The sequence below is a fragment of the Antechinus flavipes genome, chromosome 2 (genome assembly GCF_016432865.1).
Source record: "Antechinus flavipes isolate AdamAnt ecotype Samford, QLD, Australia chromosome 2, AdamAnt_v2, whole genome shotgun sequence".
Taxonomy (NCBI): Eukaryota; Metazoa; Chordata; class Mammalia; order Dasyuromorphia; family Dasyuridae; genus Antechinus; species Antechinus flavipes.
Genome location: NC_067399.1, coordinates 505,081,142 through 505,102,126, shown reverse-complemented (window position 1 = coordinate 505,102,126; position 20,985 = coordinate 505,081,142). Strand labels below are relative to the sequence as shown.

General features: G+C 36.5%; 1 protein-coding gene across 1 annotated transcript in view; it reads left to right on the top strand.

The window, feature by feature from the left end:
- Positions 1–11,813: 11,813 nt before the first annotated feature.
- CCDC180 (coiled-coil domain containing 180) overlaps positions 11,814–20,985 on the top strand; it is a 131,603-nt gene continuing 122,431 nt past the window's right edge. The window contains exons 1-4 of the mRNA XM_051980269.1: positions 11,814–11,996; positions 13,280–13,434; positions 14,189–14,379; positions 19,840–19,928. Coding sequence (XP_051836229.1) covers positions 11,831–11,996; positions 13,280–13,434; positions 14,189–14,379; positions 19,840–19,928 — 601 coding nt within the window. The 5' untranslated portion in view covers positions 11,814–11,830. The remainder of the gene's footprint in view (positions 11,997–13,279; positions 13,435–14,188; positions 14,380–19,839; positions 19,929–20,985) is intronic.

Below are 20,985 nucleotides of genomic sequence, written 5' to 3'. Positions count from 1 at the left end.
AATACTGTATAGCAGTATATACTTATGAACAACATGGTATTTCATTGTCATGGCATAGTCAGGAGGCCAGTCAGAGCAAAGTTGTGACAGGGTTTTTTTTGGTTTGTTTTTTGTTTTGGCCTTATAAAGATTCAGGAACTTGTAAAGGACCCCTAGAGGAAAAAAATTAAAATACTTTCTTTCCCCCTGTCACCTATTGCTCATAATTTCTTTAAGAGGTAAGGGCAAATCTTTCATTTTAAAATATATCATCTTTTCTGCTTAAAATATACAAGTCCCAGTAATATATGGTAAGTCCAGCAAAACTTTTATTGTTGCAATGTTTCCCTGTTAATTCTGTCAATTCTATACCCCCTTTCTTGTTAGATGTGAAGATATAGTTTTGTACCTTAGAATTTTATATCTGGAAATGCTATACTTCCACACACTGAAAGATGCAAATGAATCAATAGATCTTGTTATGGAATATATACATGTATGTCCACATTTGTAAATAGCTATCTAATAAGTAAAATATTATCAGGATCTTGTGTATTGTAAATTTATTCCCTACTTTTCTATAGAATCTGAACAAGCATTTCCATACAGAATACTGCTTACTTGGAAAGAGGGAGGGAACAGGACCCTAAGTACCTCTATAGGACTTAAGGGAATATCCCAAATCCAACCACCTGGTATTAGCATATATTTCATAAAGTGTTAATTGTCTTGTGTTTTTTCTCTCACTCCTTAAAACCAGCTGGCAAGATTTCCCATTCTTTTCTGAATAATAGCTGCATGCAGAAAAAGCACTTAGCTAAATATTGGGCTAAGTGATTTATAAATGTAATCTCTTTTGATCCTCACTACAACCCGGAAAGGTGCTATTATTATCCCCATTTTACAGTGTTGGAAACAAGTTTAAGTGATCCATTCATTTACATAGCTTTGTATTTGGTTGGATTTATATTTAGGTGTTCTTGACTTGAGACTCTCTATTCAGTGAATTCTCTAGCTATCAAAAGAAGCTATAAGCCATGTGAACTAGTAAACATATCGCCTAATGGGCAAGTAGAGCCACATGACAATCAAGAACAGATACTTTGAGCGTATATGGAGATGTAAAAAATAGACATTTGGTTTGAAGTAATGACTACTTTTCCATTGCCTAGGAAATGGAATGAGGTATAGTAGGATATCCCTGATGGCTCATTTATAGTCTTTATAAACATTTATAAAATCTAGAAGATTTTGAGTAGTGTTGCTTCATCAAGGAATGAGGGCAAAGCAAATTTACAGAAAGTTTGTTAAGAAATGTAATTAATAGATTATTTTAAAGAATGAAACCAAGACAACAAATTTTTAAAAAGGAAAAGATTTTTTAGGATTTCTATAACAAAATATTTTCTTTGTTATTAGCAATGGAGCCATTGTATTTGGATTCCAATATCAGAATCCCCACTGTGCTTAGCAGAGAAGTAGAAAAGACATGAAAGAAGGGGGCAAAGGAAGAAGGGAGAAGGAATAAGTATTAAATAGTGCTTATCATATATTCAGGGGGTATTGAAGGGTGTTGAAAGAGGATAAGCACCTCTGGTGTGAAGGTTTACCAAGCTCTTTTCAGGGCTGCTCATCCATCTTTGGACACCATCTTTGGTGTCCACCTGCTGCTCAGCTCTCACATGTATGTAGCTCCAAGAAGTTGTAGCATGCATGGTGACCGCACCCTAGTAAATTATCTTGGCAGACAGGTTAAACTGGATAAACCTGTTGATGAGTTAGGATAGTATCTACTCCTAGCATATGAAGACATCTTCCCTTGGAAGAGGAGAATGAGAACAATTTGTTCCAGTGGCCATAAAGGGGGCTAAGGTAGGCACTGGGAAAGGCTTAGAACTTGTTGAGACATTGTAGATGCCAAAGTCATCCACTACATTCCTGGGCCATCACCAGTTGTCATGACTTTTGTTTTGCCACTAGACTTGGATGACTCTGGAAGAGAGAGTAAGACTGATGATTTTGTGCCACTCTGTTTCCAGTTGAATTGAGACATCATTCTGTGATGTCATTGATCCTCTTTAAAAATAAAATATACCAACAGCAAGAAAAGTAAGCAAGACAGTCCCTGTTCTCAAGAAGTTTATATTCTAATGGGTCAGACAATACATAAATGGGAACTGAAAATGGTGACTTGGAGGAGATCCACACATTTCAAATTTATTAAGAAATAGTAGGAGGTCTCATTTCTAAAATATATAAAGAACTGTGTCAAATTTATAAGAATACAAATCATTTTCCAAAGGTGAAAGGATATGAATAGACAATTTTCCGATGATGAAATTAAAACCATCCATAGTCAAATGAAAAAATGCTCTAAATCGCTATTGATTAAAGAAATACAAATTAAAACAACTCTGAGGTGATACCTCACACCTGTCAGATTGGCTAAGATGACAGGAAAAAATAATGATAAATGTTGGAAGGGATGTGGGAAAACCGGGACACTAATACATTGTCGGTGGAGTTGTGAAATGATCCAGCCATTCTGGAGAGCAATTTGGAATTATGCCCAAAGGGCTATAAAATTGTGTATACCCTTTGACCCAGCAGTGCTATTACTGGGTCTGTATCCCAAGGAAATTAAAGAGGAAAAAGGACCTACATGTTAAAAAATGTTTGTAGCAGCTCTTTTTGTTGTGGCAAAGAACTGGAAAATGAGTAGATACCTATTATTTGGGGAATGACTGAGTAAGTTATGGTATGTCATATAAAAATGATAAAGTTGATTTTAGAAAGGCTTGGAAAGATTTACATGAACTGATGCTGAATGAAACAAGCAGAAGCAGGAGTACATTGTATACACTAACAGCAAGATTGTATGATGAACAACTATGAAAGACTTACTGTATATACTTGAGTAGAAGCCGACCCGAATATAAGCCGAGGCCCCTAATTTTAACCCAAAAATCTGGGAAAACTTCAGTAGGTTTAGGTAGCGCATCGGTGCCCGCAGAGGAGGAGAGCGGGTGCTGGTATACGTATGTAGAGCGGTTGCCAGCATTAGGATACAGTCCAGTTACTGACTGTGATACTACAGGAACAGCCGCATCACCGTAGCAACGGGCGGCCCTGTAGTATCACAGTCGGCACTCGCTCTGTATACTACACAGCATGGGGGCATTCAAAGGGATATTTACACATGTTTTATCTAGTGACTCGAGTATAAGCCGAGGAGGGGATTTTCTGCCCAAAAATTGGGCAGAAAAACTCGGCTTATACTCGAGTATATACGGTAGCTCTTCTCAGCAGTTCAATGATCCAAACCAATTCCAATAAACTTTGGATAGAAAACACCATCCAGGGAGAGAACTATGGAGACTAAATGTAAATAAACACATGCTATGTTCACTTTTTTCCTTTTTCTTCCATTTTTGTTCTGGTTTTTCTCTCCCAATATGATCCATAAAGAAATGTATTTTTAAAAATGAATGTACATGTATAACCAGAAAAAAATAAAGCAATAAAGTTGGGAAAAAAAGAAATAGGAAGTAGCACGGAGGCCTGTTCCTTAGAAAGAGAAAATAAATGAGAGAGAGAGACAGAGGGAGGGGGAGAGAGAGAAACAAAGACAGAGACAGAGACAAAGACAGAGAGAGACTCCCACAGAGAGAGAAAGGGGGGGGGGAAGAGGAAGAGAGGGAGAGAAGGAGAAAGTCACTTGTACAGTTATATTGTTGGGCAGTTTTAGTAGTTGAGAGTAATATCTAAATTTGCTATCAGGGCAGCCTACTTAAATTACCAGCCTTGACCTGTCAGTTACGCTGACAGACAACTGAGGGAATAGCCACTTTCTAATAAGTCTCAATAACCTGTGCAACCTCTAGAATTTGATCAGTTTGCAAATAGCTAGTCTGCTTCCCATCCCCACTCACCCCCCCTCCCCATCCTCTAAACATAGTACCTATTGGTGTCTCACCTTGGAAGCAGTTTTCTGTTAATGCCACAATGGATGACTTCCAATGGATTCATTCTAGAGAATGAAATGAAATATTGCCTCAAAATATGAATTATGTGATCTCTATCTGACTGAATCCTCACTTCATGAAATAATTTGTTCCCTCAAGTCATTTCCTAAGGCAATCATAGATTCATAGATGTTAAACATATCATGATCACATGCTTTATTGTACATGGAAGGAAGAAAAAGGGAACGTAGATGACATACTCTGTGATATAAAACAAACATTTAAGTGCCTACTTTGTTCCAGGGATAGTCTGGGGAGTCAAAGACCAAAAGAATGAAATATCTTTGCCAATAAAGTGGTTACATTCTATCAAAAGGCATGCAAAGAGAATCAAAAATAATGGAACTCAGTTGTCCAGTATTTGAAAAACCAGAAAACAAAATTTACTTAGGAAAGAACTCTCTATTTGATTAAAAACTGCTGGGAAACAGTCTGGCAGGAATAGGCTGAATAACACTGTAAGGGTGGGTAGGTGGCACATGGATAGAGTGTGAGACTCCTGGAGTCAGGAAGATGCATCTTCCTAAATTCAAATCCAGCATCAGAAATTTACACTCTTTGTAATCATGGGAAAGTCACTTAATCCTGTTTGCCTCAGTTTTCTCATATTAAAAATGAACTAGAGAAGGAAATGGTAAATGCTAAGAAAACTCCAAATGAGGTTGTGAAGAATTGGACACGACTAAAACAACTTGACGATAACAATAACAATAACAACTAACATTATATCTGTAGCAACAGCTATCTCCCACAAATAGCATGGAAGTGTTATTGTGTGCTTTAAAGAAAATTGAAATAGACATTTCTAGCTTCTTCTTTCCCTATCCTACTCCAAGGGAGACTAATTTCTCACCAGTAAGCAAGAGGTTGGAGCCAGAAGCTCCTCTGCTCTCATTAGAGAGCTGAAATTGTATCTATCTGCTCCATTGAATATTATTAATCTAGGGGATGTGTTTTTCAGATTCAAACAAAATTTCTGATTGCAGTTCATTCATGAGGAAAGGAGGACCCAAGCTTCATGTCCAAGTCTTTTCCACCAAATACCAGTTCTGCAATGAACACAAATAGCAGGTAGCCAAAAAATCCATTTATCCAAATCAGTAGCAATATAGAAGTCAGAAAAAGCAGAAAATGCAATGTGAATGGGGTATTTCCCACTGGAAGTGAGGTAACTCAGCTTACCCAAGAGAAAGAGTTCTAATTCTTATCCAGTTCTAAATCTCATCCTCACACCGGAACATAGTAGATCCTGCTAGCTTCTCTCATATTGGCTTCTTCCCAGTCTTATTCTCCTTTTAGCATCCTGAAATAGTGTGGGTATTTTCTTTCTCTTGTGAAGCTGGAAACCAGAAGAACCCAAAACAACTTTAGAACCCCTCAAAATTGAAAGTTCTTTCTCTCTGTCTCTCTCCACCCCATTTCTTTTGCAAGCAAGTATAACTGATCTTTACTATTAAAGAGAGAGTCCCATACCGATGGGCTTTCAAACTTAGGTTACCTGCCATATTTAACAAAAAAATTCTAAATGGCTCTATGATCTGAATGTGAAGATTTTATCTAAAAAGAAAGAATAGAGAAGCAGATGTGGAGAGGAGATGGATTCTTAGTTAAAATGGAATAGAGGCAACTATAAAAGATAAAAACAACAACAGATTATATGAAATTAAGAAACTTTTACTAAACAGGATTAATGTATCTAGAGAAAAAAAGGAAGCATCAAATAGAGCATCAGATTTCTCTGATAAGGGTTTGTATATAAGATATATAAATATAGATTATACATAAGGCCAAAAGCCATTCCCCAATATATGGCATATAAATACTAGATTATATATGAAACCAAAAGTCATTCCCCAATAGATGTTATAAAAGGATACAAACAGTTCTCAAAAGAAGTATTGCAAATCATTGTTATTTGTTCTTTGTTTTTGAAGATGACCATGACTAAGTGAATGGGATTTAAGTTAGATGGGCTGTGCAAAATCACCAGCTTCACTTTTTCTTCTAGAGCCATCTGGGTTCAGTGATAAGAAATAGGATGACTCTAGCACAATTGGAGATGGCTTTCACTGCTCCAGATACATTGCAGGCAATTAATAAATCCTTATTGATTATTGATTGATTGACTGGTTGATTGATTCATGGACCCATAGGGCAAAATCCAGAGAAATTGCTGAGGACTGAAAATAGTCTAATTTTTTTTTTTTTAGGCTCAATGTCAGAAAAAAATTTCTAACACCTAGAGTAGAGGTGGGTTCCTTTCTTTGGAGATCTTCAAACAGAGGCTGGACAACTGTCATCTGCCTAGGCTTTGTGTCTCCATTTCCTTTCTCCCACTTATTTCTCAGCATCTTGCAACCTGTCCATTTCATTGAAATTTCTTTCACCAAGAATATCAAAGATCTCTTAATCTCTACTCCACTCTGGCCTGTCTTCAACTCTATGAAACAAGATGCCCTTCCTGGGTTAAGGTAGGAAAGGAGTAAGAGAAATTATTTCCTAAGAGAATTGGATTTAACCTTTATCTTTCAAAGAAGCAGGAAAGGAGTTCACGATAAAAAAACATTAATTTGTATTCCGAAAGAACTGAATTACAGGTCCATTTCTAGCACTGAGAAGTCAGCAAATGAAGTAATGATTAAAGTTGCCTGCCAACACATATTATCTTTAGTAAGCTCACTCCAGTATGTATCTGCAGGTCTTCCTGACTTTAGTTCCACAAACTAGATCCATCCTCCCGGCAAAACATTAATAACCACATGAAAGAACTCTTCAGATTATTAATAATAAGAGAAGCACAAATCCAAATAACCTTGAGATTTTACCTTATACCCTGAAAACTGTCAAAGATGACAAAAAATGAGGAATGATCAATGGTGGAAGGATAAGATATATTAGTGCAGCATTGGTGAAGCTATGCAGCCATTTTGGAAGGCAATTTGGAATTATACAAATAAATTTACTAAATGTCCAGACCCTTTAACCCAGACATCGAAATAGTAGGCTTATACACTAAGGAAGCCATAGATAGGAATAAAGTTCCCATATCCACTAAAATATTTTTGCATGTTGCATTTAAAAAAATTTTTTTATTATAACTTTTTATTGACAGAGCCCATGCCTGGGTAATTTTTTTTTTTTTTTACAACAATTATCCCTTGCATTCACTTCTGTTCCGACTTTTCCCCTCCCTCCCTTCACACCCTCCCCCAGATGGCAAGCAGACCTATACAAGTTAAATATGTCACAGTATATCCTAGATACAATATATGTGTGTAGAACCGAACAGTTCTCTTGTTGCACAGGAAGAATTGGATTCAGAAGGTAAAAATAACCCGGGAAGAAAAACAAAAATGCAAGCAGTTTATATTCATGTCCCAGTGTTCTTTCTTTGGGTGTAGCTGCTTCTGTCCATCCTTGATCAATTGAAATTGGTTTAGCTCTCTTATCTACTAAAATATTTTTAGCAGAACTTTTTGTGATAGGAAAGAATTGGAAACAAAGTAGACATGTGTTGATTGGGAAATGGATAAACAAATTGTGGTACATGAATATAATGGACTATTACTGCGCTATAAAAAATCATGTATGTGATGAATACAGAGAAGTGTGGAAACTGATGAACTGATGCAAAATGAAGTAAGCAAAGTCAAGAAAAAATATTCAAAATGATTTCAATATAAATAGAAAGAAAAACCTCTCAAAAAATCAAAAGTGACTTTTGCAAAATTATAAAGAACAAGTATATCCTGAAAGAGGAAGATAAAAAGACATTCTCATCTCATTCCTTTGCAGAGGTAGTAGATCTATAGGTATTTCACATTATTCCTTTTTTCAGTCTTTTCCAATGTATTGATAAGTTATGCTGACTTTTCCCCCTTTTTCTTTTGTCTTTAAAAAATACTATTTGTTATATGGGATCACTCACAGGAAGGAGAAAGGAGAGAAGTACTGGGAGAAATTATAGGGATATAAAAAAGATATTGTTAAAAACGAATTTTTAAAAGTACACATAGTATCCCTCTTGTCCTATTGTGTGAATTCTGCCCCATCCCTATACATCCCTTGTATATTAAGGAGAAGGGAATGAAATTAAAAGGAAAAAACTTCATCTTGTGCCAATACTACCAAAAATTGCTCTGCCAGTCTCTTTTGGATCCTAACAAAAATATTTCCAAGAGATTAAAGGAAAAGTAGAAGTACTAAGATATATTCATTACCTATCTTAGATGGGATATTATGAGAAAAGTGCTTTGTAGACTGTGAATTATTATTGCAGGGAGGCAGTCTACAACATCAGGCATGATAAATCCAAGGCAATCCAAATAAAAGCTATATTCTTAATTTCTAATATTTTGGGGTCAGAAGTTATTTCAAAAGTTATTCAAATTAATGCATACCATGAAAAAATCTAAAGGTCTTTAATATTCCTTGTCAGAGGGTGTATTCAGAATTCTGATGACTTCTATCTGCATCCAATGTCTTCCTGAGAGCAAAGCATGTGGTCTAAGTGTGATAGGATTGGAGGAAAATGGAGTTATCAGCATTGGAGCTGATTGCATGATTCTATTAAGCCTTTCTTTTACTTACTACTCTTACTGATCAGAGGCTTCTCTTACCAACTCTGTTCTGTATTGTAAAGTGAGAATGAGAACAGGGGAGCTAAAGTTCTGTCCTATAGTACCAAATTTTAAGAGACATTGACAAAACTTGTAGACTAACAGCATAGAAATGTCTAAGTTTTGCACCCAGCCAGAAGGAATGGGGAAGCAGATGGTTGAACCCCAATCAAGCTGTTCTTGGCCCCTTGTTCCTGTTGTCCCACTGCAGAATGTCCCAGGACCTCCATAGTAAAGATTGTAGACATTGCTTATTTCCTTGCTCCACTGTACTTTTTGGAGGGTCTGGTGATGCCCCTAGAGCACTGAGCAAGGGGATTAGTTCTATCTGCATTGAAGACTCTTCTCTTGTCCAAATTCCCTGATCTGCTCATCCAAGACTCCATATCTTGGGTGCTTGAACAACCTTGGGTACCAGGTCCAGATGTAACATGGCCCTGGCCTGACCAGGAGCTGACCTATAAAAACTTTCTTGGCCAATTCAGACTGAATAGTGATCTAAGGTGTGGGGACCAGAGTGACTTGGGGAAGGTTTTATGAATAGAATAGGTCCAGACCTTAAGATAGATAGGATTTAGAAAACCTTGAAGGAGTGAGGAAGAGTAAAAGGGGCTAGAGAAGTATAATGGCATATTCTATCCCTATCCAAATAACAGATATTCCTGTCCTTTGTCTGAAAAGAGGGGGTCATTATTGCTAGACACCACAACAAAGTCACTTCATTTGTCAGTTTTTCATTTGTAAAATAAAGAAGAGGGATTGAATTATCTCTAAGGTCCCTTCCAGTTCTAAGTCCAATGGTCTTAGCCTAAAAATAAAATGATTAGGTTTGGGGGAGGAATCATTGAGAGACAGCTAGATGGTGCTGGAGCTGAAGACAGAAAGATTTAAATCCAACTTTGGCCTGCACACTCATTAGGTGTGTGTCCTTGTCTCAGTTTCCTGACCTGTAAAATGAGCTGGAGAAGGAAATGGCAAGCACTTTAGAATCTTTACCAAGAAAACGCCAATGAGGGCATGAAGAGTCAGACAACTGAAACAACAAAACCTTTGAATGACTCTGAGTCACAGTTGGGATTTCCATTCCTCATTTCTGTCCTTCTCAATCATTAATTTTTTCCTCCTTCCCTACTGATTTTTCTCCACTCTCCCAATTTTTTGTTTTCTATCTCTTTTTGATTTTCTCTTGCCTTCACCTTTAATTTATGAAGGATGGATAGAAAATTCCACCATTGGATTGTATTTGTCAGTCCTCCTTTTTCTTTCCCCACCTCACCCTTCCTCTTTAATTTCTCATCTGATCTTCCTCCCTATTCCAATCATGTCTCTTGCTAGAAATGTTTCCAGTATAAATGGAGACTTAGGGCTAACTTTCACTAGTTGTCCTATTTCTTTGCCTTATTAAAAACTGGAAGATAGGAAATCTAGATAATGAGATGGTTGAGTACCACCAATGTTACTGTTTCCCATCATCTATGATATTAAAAAAAACACCCTCAGTTGGTATTCAAGGTCTTTCATAATTTAGTCTCAATCTATATTTCCAATCTATTTTATAATCTTCTTCCCACACTATGCTACAACCATCCGAACTACTGGCTGTTTCCTGAGGTTGACCTGTTACCTTCTAGCTCCATGCATTTGTGCATACTATTGTTCAGGCCTAGAATACACTCTCTCATCATCATTTTATCAGTTTCCATAGGAAGTCTCTTGCTTCCAGGTTCAGATCAGGTTGTATGTCTGCCATGAAACATTTTCATCTGCTTGCCTCCTCTCTGAAAGCCTGCAGCATCCTATTTCTCTAAGGCATCTTATCAAGCCTTATTTTTTTGCCTGACATTTTATTTTTTTATCATTTTTATTTATATATATATATGTTGGTTTCCCATCACAACCACCATAGATTGTAAGATCTTTGAGGGCAGGAATTGTATCATTTATTTTATATCTCTACCACCTAACATGGTCCTTGCATGTATTCCATTGCTTTAAGGAATCATTATCTTATTATTGTGAACACATCTACTGATGCTATGGACGCATCTATTGATCTATGATTTGATAAAAGTTCTTTGACAGTTGCTATGGTTGAAAAAATCATCTCTCTACTGCCAATCTGGAAATAAGCTTCCTGAAATTTTGCTAGGATGATTTTCAGGCAACAGACACAGTCTGTAAGAGAACAGGGGAAAGGGTAGTATATTGGGGAAAGATTAATTATGGGTGGCGACTTTAATGGAGAAAATATAAATTTCAGAAGAAAGAAGAATGAAATTAAGAGTGGGAGAATTTTGGAGAAAAGACTGAATGGGAGTTATAGAATAAATTTTGTAGAGGCAATACATGGACAAGAGGATGAATGGGAGAAGGGAGGAAGGATAAATTTGAGAGGGAGAATGAATGGGAGGAGCAAGGATGTCTTCTGGTATAGGAAAGAAGTGAAATTGTTTTTTTTTTAAAGAACATCAATAAAATATTTCCAAAAGTTCGAAAGACTAAACATTACTGAACAACAGTTCTTATATGAAGTAAAATCAGTTAAAATTATATTAATTTTTTGTTTAGCTTTATATTTCTTTCCTCTTTAAAATATTTTATTGATATATTGTTTCTTTTATCATCATGTTTCCCCCAAGTATCTTTGCTTTCCTCTACCCAGAGAGCCATCTCATAGAACAAATTGGGGGGTGTTGTTGTTTGGTTATTTGTTTTTAGAGAAGGAAAAAATAAGAATGCTTGATCAATACATTGAAAAAGTATGAAAAAGGTGTAATATGCCAACATTTGTGTACCTCTTGCCTCTAAGAAGGAGTAGTAGTTTGGGAGTTAGATTTCCTCAGCCAGTTCTTCTTGATCTTTATAATTTTGTTATATTTGGCTTTATTTATTTATTTTTTGGATGTAGTTTTTCTTTCCATTTACACTGTTGTAGCTATCATGTTTATTCTCTTCTTGGCTCCATTTTGTTTCTTTATTGTAGTTTTATTCTTTTCAGCAAAAGCAATATGGTAAATGTAAAAAGAGAAGAGAATGGGTCCTGGATGAGATACTGTGTAGGCAGAGCCCATCGTTTCCATAGGCTGCCACCAGGGGGCGAGCAGGACTCGAGACGCTCCCTCTGTTGCCAAGGGCAATAAGCCCAACTCTAAAGATTAAAACAAAGAACTCCGTCAGATCTGGCTCTAAAGCCAGAGTGGCGTTGCCATGGTGAGGACACACCGCAGCCAGATGGGACCCCCAGACCCGAGTCCTGGAACTTCAACAGGCATCTCTTTGCCCAAAATCATCTTGGATCCTATGCCTGGGAGGTCCAGCCTTAGCCACAAAAGTAGCTTCTGCCCTGGGACGCAAGAGAATAGAAAAATGGAGGGTACGCAGAGTTAGGTTGGGGATGTGAGTATTCCCCCATTCATCCTCTTTCTTCTTCCATTCATTCTCCCTTCCCAATTCATCCTTCCTTCTTTTCAGCCTTCTTCCACTCATCTTCCTCTTCATTCTTTCTTCCTCCTTCCCTTCAATTAGCCATTTCCCTATTAATTCTCTCTTAAATTCATCATTTCTCATTCATCCACCTTTCTCAAATTCATTATTCTTCCTCCACAATCATTCTCCCTTCCCTTCAGATTTATCCTCCCCCCAGATCACCTGCCTTTCCCCAAATTCTTATATATCCTCCAATACACCACTTTCCCTTAGGTTCTCTTTTAAAAAATCTAACTAACTAATTCTCCCCTCAAGCTATAATATATAGATTTTATATCTATATATAATATAGATATAGATATATACACAAATCCCAGTCACTAGCCTCTTTCATCTAGCTTCTCCCAAGCACTTTTAACCTCAAAGTTTCTCTTCCTTATCTTCTCAAACCTGAGATCCCCAGTAGTCAGTGGTCTTATTTGCCTTAAATTCAATAAACTTTTAAAATATTTTGTACTATGTATTGGGAAAGATACAATGTTTGGGCAACACTTGGTTTCTATCCTCACAAACTTCACAGTTTAACTAATAGGGAGATATGTCTGAAATATACCTAATTATAATATACAACATTATGTAAGGACTTAAGAGAAGTGACTATCGCAATGCAAACCAGTTAGTACGCCTGGTTTCCCACTTCTCCTCCCTTAATCAAAGTTAGGGATTTTATAACAAATACAGTATCTAGAGAGCCCATTCCAGATTCTCTACAGTCTTTCACCATCCTCTCCTTCAATTTAGTTTTCTCTTGTACAATTTATCTCGTTGGTGATGGGGAAACAACAAAAACAAGATCTCATTCTGTTACTGTTTATTTTGTGTTCCATTTCCAACTTCTTTTAACTCCCACATTTATAAAAATAAATTTTCCCTGCCCCTCCTTACCATCCTTGTCCATCCCCATCCCCTGTTACGGGTTTTATTGTACTGTATTTCCTTATTAAAGACTGGGAGTATATTGGAGATTCATGTTGAAAGTGGAGAGGGGATGGGGGAGGAGAGAACTTTGTATGATTCTGTTAGGTTCAGATAAAGAGAATGGAACCCGCCTTCTACAAATCCATGATTCCATTACCTAATGCTGCCTATGGCTTTTGATTCTGTGAGACTATCTTCTGTCTGACTTTGAATATTCTTTTATTTTCTTAAATGGGACCCTTATTGACAAAGATGTGGAAAGGAACTTCAAAGACAGTTTCATTTTTGGGAAGAAAATGGATTCCCTGAAAAATCTTCCTCCCAGAAACAATATTAGCATAGAGAACTTGGGGAAGATGAAGACAGTTCGAAGTGGAAAAGTCTACAGACAGATTTTTGATGATGAGGTATGCTTCATCTTTACCCTCATTAATATGTATTGTAAAATTGAATGAACACTGAGATGATACTAAATTTAATAGATCCATGACCTCAACAGTGTGGTTATTTCCTCCTTCAGTATGAATTATAACTTTTCTTAACACATTATTATTTATGCATCTTATTTATGTTTTTTCTCAAATCCTCCAAAGAAAGCAGAGATTTTTAATCTCTTTTTGTGTCATGGACCCCTTTGACAATCCAACAAAATAATATATCTGGATCCCTTTTCAAGAATAATGTTTTATTGCCTATACTCACAATTGATGAAATTTAGGTTTTAGGTAGAAGTTAGTGAAAATAAAGATGTCATTTTCCCCCTTTTAACTTCACAGACCCCTTAAAATCTACCCAAAGGACCTGTGAACCCCAGGTTAAGAACCCCTTATAAATTGGATTTATCCAAAATATTGAAGACTTTCTTCTGGCTCTTCTCAAGGATGCCTGTATACTATAAAAACTATCTGCTGTCTTTAATTCTCCTTTCATTCATGTTGTCCACAAGAAGATAGACTTTTTTTCCCCTGATTATTATACATGAACTTAATAGCACTTTTCTTTTACACCATTTCTTGAATGCAGTTATTTTGTAGATATCTACTATGGACCTTTCCAGTTCTTATTAAATCAAAAATAATTTTGTTTTTGGAAGATCATGCAGTTTATCTTGAAATGCCAAAGGATTGAAATTTCTAATGAATTGATTCTGTTGTGGAATAGGTCCAACTTGTGCGCTCTTTGGCAAACAGTCGAAAAAAGGCAATGGAACATGTCGGAACTTTGAAGAGTGGAAAGATCCCATTACTCAGGAACTTTGAGACACCAACAGGTCAACTCTTATCTCCTCGTCAGAAAATGTGGGCTGAGGCTCTACCTAATGACAAATCTATAGAAAACCCTGTTTTGTACAGGTACATTGGGGATACTGTCTTGTCAAGTTTTCTATTTCTACTTTCACTTTCTTTCTTTTTCTTTTCTTTTTAAAAAAAATTTATTATAGCTTTTTATTTACAAGTTATATTCATGGGTAATTTTATAGCATTGACAATTGCCAGACCTTTTGTTCCAATTTTTCCCCTCCTTCTCCCACACCCCCTCCCCCAGATGTCAGGTTGACCCAATACATGTTAAATATGTTAAAGCATAAATTAAATACAATATTAGTACATACGTCTAAACAGTTATTTTGCTGTTCAAAAAGAATCAGATTTTGGAATAGTGTACCATTAGCCTGTGAAGGAAATCAAAAATGCAGGTGAACAAGGGTAGAGGGATTGGGAATTCTATGTAGTGGTTCATAGTCATCTCCCAGAGTTCTTTCAAACAGTAGCTGTTTCAGTTCATTACTGCTCTATTGGAGCTGATTTGGTTCATCTCATTGTTGAAGAGGGCCACGTCCATCAGAATTGATCTTATATAGTATTGCTGTTGAAGTAAATAATGATCTTCTGGTCCTGCTCATTTCATTCAGCATCAGTTCATGTAAGTCTCTCCAGGCCTTTCTGAAATTATCCTGCTGGTCATTTCTTACCGAACAATAATATGCCATAACATTCATATACTACAATTTATTCAGCCATTCTCCAACTGATGGGCATCTACTCAGTATCCAGTTTCTGGCCACTACAAAGAGGGCTACTACAACATTCTTGCACATAAAGGTCTCTTTCCCTTCTTTAAAATCCAGTAGTAACACTGTTGGATCAAAGGGTATGCACAGTTAGATTATTTCCACTTTCTTACTACTTACTAAGCACACATATTGATTATAGTATATGGAATTACATAATTCATTTGTGAATTTTTTTTGTCTTAACTTAATATGTGTTAGGTTAGCTAAATTGGACACATAAAAATGAAGCTTTCAAACTTCCAAGAGCTAAGTAGTAGTCAAGAGGCTAGTATAATCAATAAATCAATGAAGTTTTTGTTAAGCACCTAGAATGTATAAACCATCTTGAAAATCTCAGGGGGTGTGCAAAGATAAGAAAAGAAAGCAAAAGATAGTCCTTGCTCACCAAGAGCTCACAATACAATGGGAGTAACAACATGCAAACAACTGTATATAAATAAACTATATAGAGGATATCTTAGGAGTAATTCAAAGTAGAAAAGCATCCAAAGGCATGGATTTAAGATTTCTCAGGTTTTAGTGAAACTATTTTTTTTCAATAACCCATGAATTTAGAGCAAAAGAACATTTAATAAAACAAAATGGAAAGATAAATAATGATAGCATTTCTACTTTCAAAATATACATAAAGATGGCATAATCTCTCCCAAATTCACATGCTGCTATGGGAAAAAAGAATTCTTCTTGAAAGTACATCATCTTGCCATTGTATTCCATCTGGTATAATTCTCATAACTCTTATTATCTTACTGCTTCTCTCCACTTCCAAAAATTGCCATTTGCTGACAGAGTAGCTGCTGTCTTCTGCTATGGGGCTTCTCTTGTTATTTGGATTTTGTTCTCACAGAGGACCAGTACGTCAGGGAGTTAATTCCATGACATGCAAGTGAACCAGGTCACCTGCCTCACTTTCTCCTTTGGATCCATCTCGGTCCAATGGCCAGATATGGATCAGGATGAGGGGAGATGGCCTGACTACATTGGGAGACCTGATCTTTTTTTAATCTGAGGCCTTTAACAGGCCTCAGTTTGAGGCAATGTCTATGCAGTGATTAAAACTAAGTAGAAAGAAATGAGGAAAAAGAATGTCCTTTTTCATCTAGTCAAAAAAAAAAATCAATCTGGGAGGGGAAGATCCTCAAGATATCTGGCCAAAACAGTAACAATACATATGTTCTGAGCCAATCAGGGTCCAAAGAAAGATCAAGTGGAGTTTGGCCAGGGATCCTCTAAGGCTTGTCCTTAAGAAAGAAATCTAGGCAGTTGGGCAGAGTGGGGGGAGAAAGAAAGAGAGAAAAAGGAAGAAAGGAAGGAAGAGAAGGAGGAGAGAAAAAAGAGGAGAAAGGAGAGAGAGAAAAAAGAGGAGAAAAGAGAGAGAGAAAAAAGGGGGGAGAGAAAAAGGAGAAAGAGAAAAAAGAGAGAAGAGAAAAAGAGACGGAAAGAGAGACACAGAGAGACAAAGACAGAAAGAGAAAGAGAGAGAGAGAGAGAGAGAGAGAGAGAGAGAGAGAGAGAGATGCATTTCAAGTCCTAGTCCTCAGTAAGCCAGCTCCTACTCTCTAAGGTTGTTTATTCTGTAGAAGCTATCTCCAAGATGTAAAGACTTTTCTCTTAAAGGGAAAGATTGTTCTTTTGTGAAGCTTTTTAAAAAAAATTTAATTTAATTTATTTTTAAAATAATAACTTTTTATTGGCAGAATCCATGCCAGGGTAATTTTTTTTTTTTACAACATTATCCCTTGCACTCACTTCTGTTCCTATTTTTCCCCTCCCTCCCTCCACCCCCTCCCCTAGATGGCAAGCAGTCCTATATATGCTAAATATGTTGTAGTATATCCTAGATACAATATATGTATGCAGAACCGAACAGTTCTCTTGTTGCACAGGGAGAATTGGATTCAGAAGGTATAAATAACCCGGGAAGAAAAACAAAAATGCAAATAGTTCACATTCATTTCCCAGTGTTCTTTCTTTAGATGTAGCTGCTTCTGTCCATCATTTATCAATTGAAACTGAGTTAGGTCTTTTTGTCAAAGAAATCCACTTCCATCAGAATACATCCTCATACAATATCGTTGTCGAAGTATATAATGATCTCCTGGTTCTGCTCATTTCACTTAGCATCAGTTCATGTAGGTCTCTCCAAGCCTCTCTGTATTCATCCTGCTGGTCATTTCCTCACAGAACAATAATGTTCCATACCACAGTTTACCCAGCCATTCTCCAATTGATGGGCATCCATTCAATTTCTAATTTCTAGCCACTACAAACAGGGCTGCCACAAACATTTTGGCACATACAGGTTCCTTTCCCTTCTTTAGTATTTCTTTGGGATATAAGCCCAGAAGTAACATTGCTGGATCAAAGGGTATGCACAGTTTGATAACTTTTTGGGCATAATTCCAGATTGCTCTCCAGAATCGTTGGATTCATTCACAACTCCACCAACAATGTATCAGTGTCCCAGTTTTCCCGCATCCCCTCCAACATTCATCATTATTTTTTCCTGTCATCTTAGCCAATCTGACAAGTGTGTAGTGGTATCTTGTGAAGCTTTTTTATGCTTCAGAGCTGTTAAATCTTTTTTTCATATCAGTTCCACAGATGCACACAACCAGATAGCAGAATTTCCCAGATTTTCTTTTTTATATTTTCTCTTAGTAGGAGGAGTTCCCAAGGTCTATTATTTAGATTGGGGCAAGAAATTTCTTTTCAGCTTTTAGTAGATACAGGGTCCTGAAAACTACCTTTCAGTGCCCCAAAGAGGCACCTAATTACACTAGAACTAGTGAGTTTTGCTTTGCATTCCTTCACCTAAAACCAGATTGATGTCTGCCTTTTATAACTCACATTTATGTATCATTTTAAGTTTTACAAGTATTTTTCTTACAACTTTGTGAGATTATTAGTAGGAATAAAGTTGTCCCCATTTTACAGATAAGACAACCAAGGCTAAGAGAATTTTACCAATGTCATATAACTTGCAAATTTTAGGACAATGGAATTCAGATCTCTTCTGACTCCTCTACTCTTTTTTATTACACCAAGATACTTGCCTCATAGAGTGGTTGGCTTTCTTTTATTTATTTATTTTGGTCCAATTCTACATTTCATCCATATAGGAGACTGCAGGCATGAAAACTATGTCCACAAATGCATATCAACAACTCGTATGTAACTATCTTAGATAGTTGCTTGGGTCAACTGAGAGGTTAAATGACTTGCAGGGCAAGTATGGGTCAGAGGCAGATCTTGAGCCAAGGCTGGACCTCTATCCACTACTTGCTGCCCCCTTGCCTCTTATAGGGTGAGTTATTTCAAGGATCAAATGTGAAATAGCTTTGAAAACTGTAAAGCATTATCCAATGCTAGCATTACTATTACAAGACTAGCAACTCATCCTAAAAATTACTTTTGGAACCAGTTTAATTGGTGAATGAATTTCCTCCTATCAGATTTTAATTTAGGCCATTACTTAAGCTAACATATCTAAGAACTAGGTGCTCCACAGTGGCCATTTTAACTGTGAGAAAATCTCTGAATTGTTATTTTTTCCAAAGTTTGAGATGTTACTTTTGAGGAAGGAAGGAAGGAAGGAAGGAAGGAAGGAAGAAAGAAAGAAAGAAAAAACAAAGTCTGTATTATGTTTACTTTTTCCAGGTACTATTCTAAATTCTGAAAATGGACATACAAACAAAGATTCTCTATCCTCAAGGAGCTTACATTCTAGTAGGGAAAAAAGCATAAAAAGGGAAGCCTGAAAGGGAGCAAAGCTACTGTACTCTGGTATAGTTGGGAGATGGTGACCAGGAGAAAGGGGCAACATTTAGGGGTAAGGTAGAGATAGGATAAAAGAAGTAGATATGAAGTAGATACATAAAGTAGATTTGGCAGTGCATAATGGTTCAATTCATGACATGAAACAATCATGGCTAGGCATTTATCACAGGTTATAAAGATTTGCTATTACATGAAATAGTTGACTGGCTTAATCAAATATGAGTAGGCAAAGCAGAATCATGTAAGCAATGTTCTTCCATGTTTGGGCACCTTCAAAGTTTCAGGGGATAGGAGGAGCAGGGGCAGAGACTAGAGAATAAGGGGAGGAGTATTGGAGGAGTTGGGGAGAAGTCAGGGAGAGAATCAAGGAGGAGCCAGGGAGTCTATTTGACTGATCAGGCCCCAGATTCTTATTTAAAACTACACTAATCAAGACAGTGTCAAAGGTTGGAGACAGGAAGGATGGATTAGGATTTCTTTTTTTTTTTTTTTTTAGATTGATAAAAGAGATTTATTATTGGATAAGCAAAGCAAAGTTAAAGTATAGGCGAAGATAGAGATAAGGAGGGCACTGGACAAAGAGTCCAGTGGACAGAGGGTCCTCACATGGTAGCCATGTTTGGAATCTCTGCCTGGATTAGGATTTCTAACAATGGAGGTGGGATGAGTTGATAAAGAGTTTTAGCTTCATATTCATTTGCTACACAACACTCTGGGAATACTGACCTCAAGCCTTTACTGACAATGGGGACAGAATGAACTGGTTTAGAGTTCACATCAGTGGTAGCGGCACGGTCCAATAGCAGAATAGTGATTTTATAGATATTGAATAGCCATATTGGGATAGATGCTGCAACAATCCTTTTCTAGTTGATAATCTTATAAATTTGAGAGAATTATTATTTAAAATTGCAACAATTGTTTGGGATTCAAATTTTCTCCCATTCACCGGTTTCAGGGAACTCCAAATAGCTACCATAGAAAGGAACAGAGAAAGTGAAGATGTGATTGCAGCTCGAGAAGTGAGAGGTCTAAGTGACTTTACTGGTAAGTTGAAGATTTCATGACTAATCTGTGTCCTATGTACTGCCAATATACCTTTTATGGGAAAAGACTACTTGAAAATATATACATATTTAGCAATTGTGTAACATCTTCTAAAATGAAAATATTCACAACTTAATGTGCCAAGCTCTCAAAATGGAGACATAAGCAAATAAGACAACTGTCTCTGCCCTTACGGAGCTTACACTGAAGTAGAGAAATATAAATCACATCATATATTATCTGATCAGAAGTTGGCTATGATAGTTTACTATGTTCAGCTTTAAACACAAACTATCAACTGCGTTAAGGTAATGAAATGTAATGTAATGAACATGATTTATCTTTGAGTCTCAGAAGAATTAAGATCATTTTAAAAGTATTAGTTTCTGGATTATGGACTGAGAGTGAGACTGAAATATTTATCTTCAAATGATATCATCTACTGGTTCCAAGATAACTGACTTTTTAAAAAATAATTTTTATAGACATCTTTTGGTATTATATCTCTTAAACTTACTTTTACATGTTTTCTCCTACATCTTTCCAGGGAACCATTTTATAGAGCAAAGAATATTTTTAAAGGAAAGAGGAGAAAAACAATAAAAAAAAAAAGTATATTCAAGGTTTCACACTTGTAGAACTCTTACCACTGCAAAGGCTTTAGGGGAGATGTCTTTTTCTATAGCCACTTTAATAACATGGTTGTACTTAGTAATTTTGTAACTCTTGATTGTGTTATGGTAGGGTTCTTTCTATTTACATTGTTGAGGTCATTATGTAAATTGTTTCCTTGGCCCTACTTATTTCATTGGTTCATGGAATCCTTTCCATGTTTCTCTGTAGTCTTCATTTCTTATAGGACAGTAATATTACACTGAAGATAACTGGGATTTTTGATAAAAGTGTTGATTTTACAGTTTTTTAGTTTTAGAAATCCCATCAATTCTTACTGTTTTAAATATGGCAGGTTGAGCAATTTTTCTACTAAAAATATCTATGAGTAGAGTCAAAATGACAGATTAAAGGCAGCCAACTGAACTTTCTCTACATTCTCCTC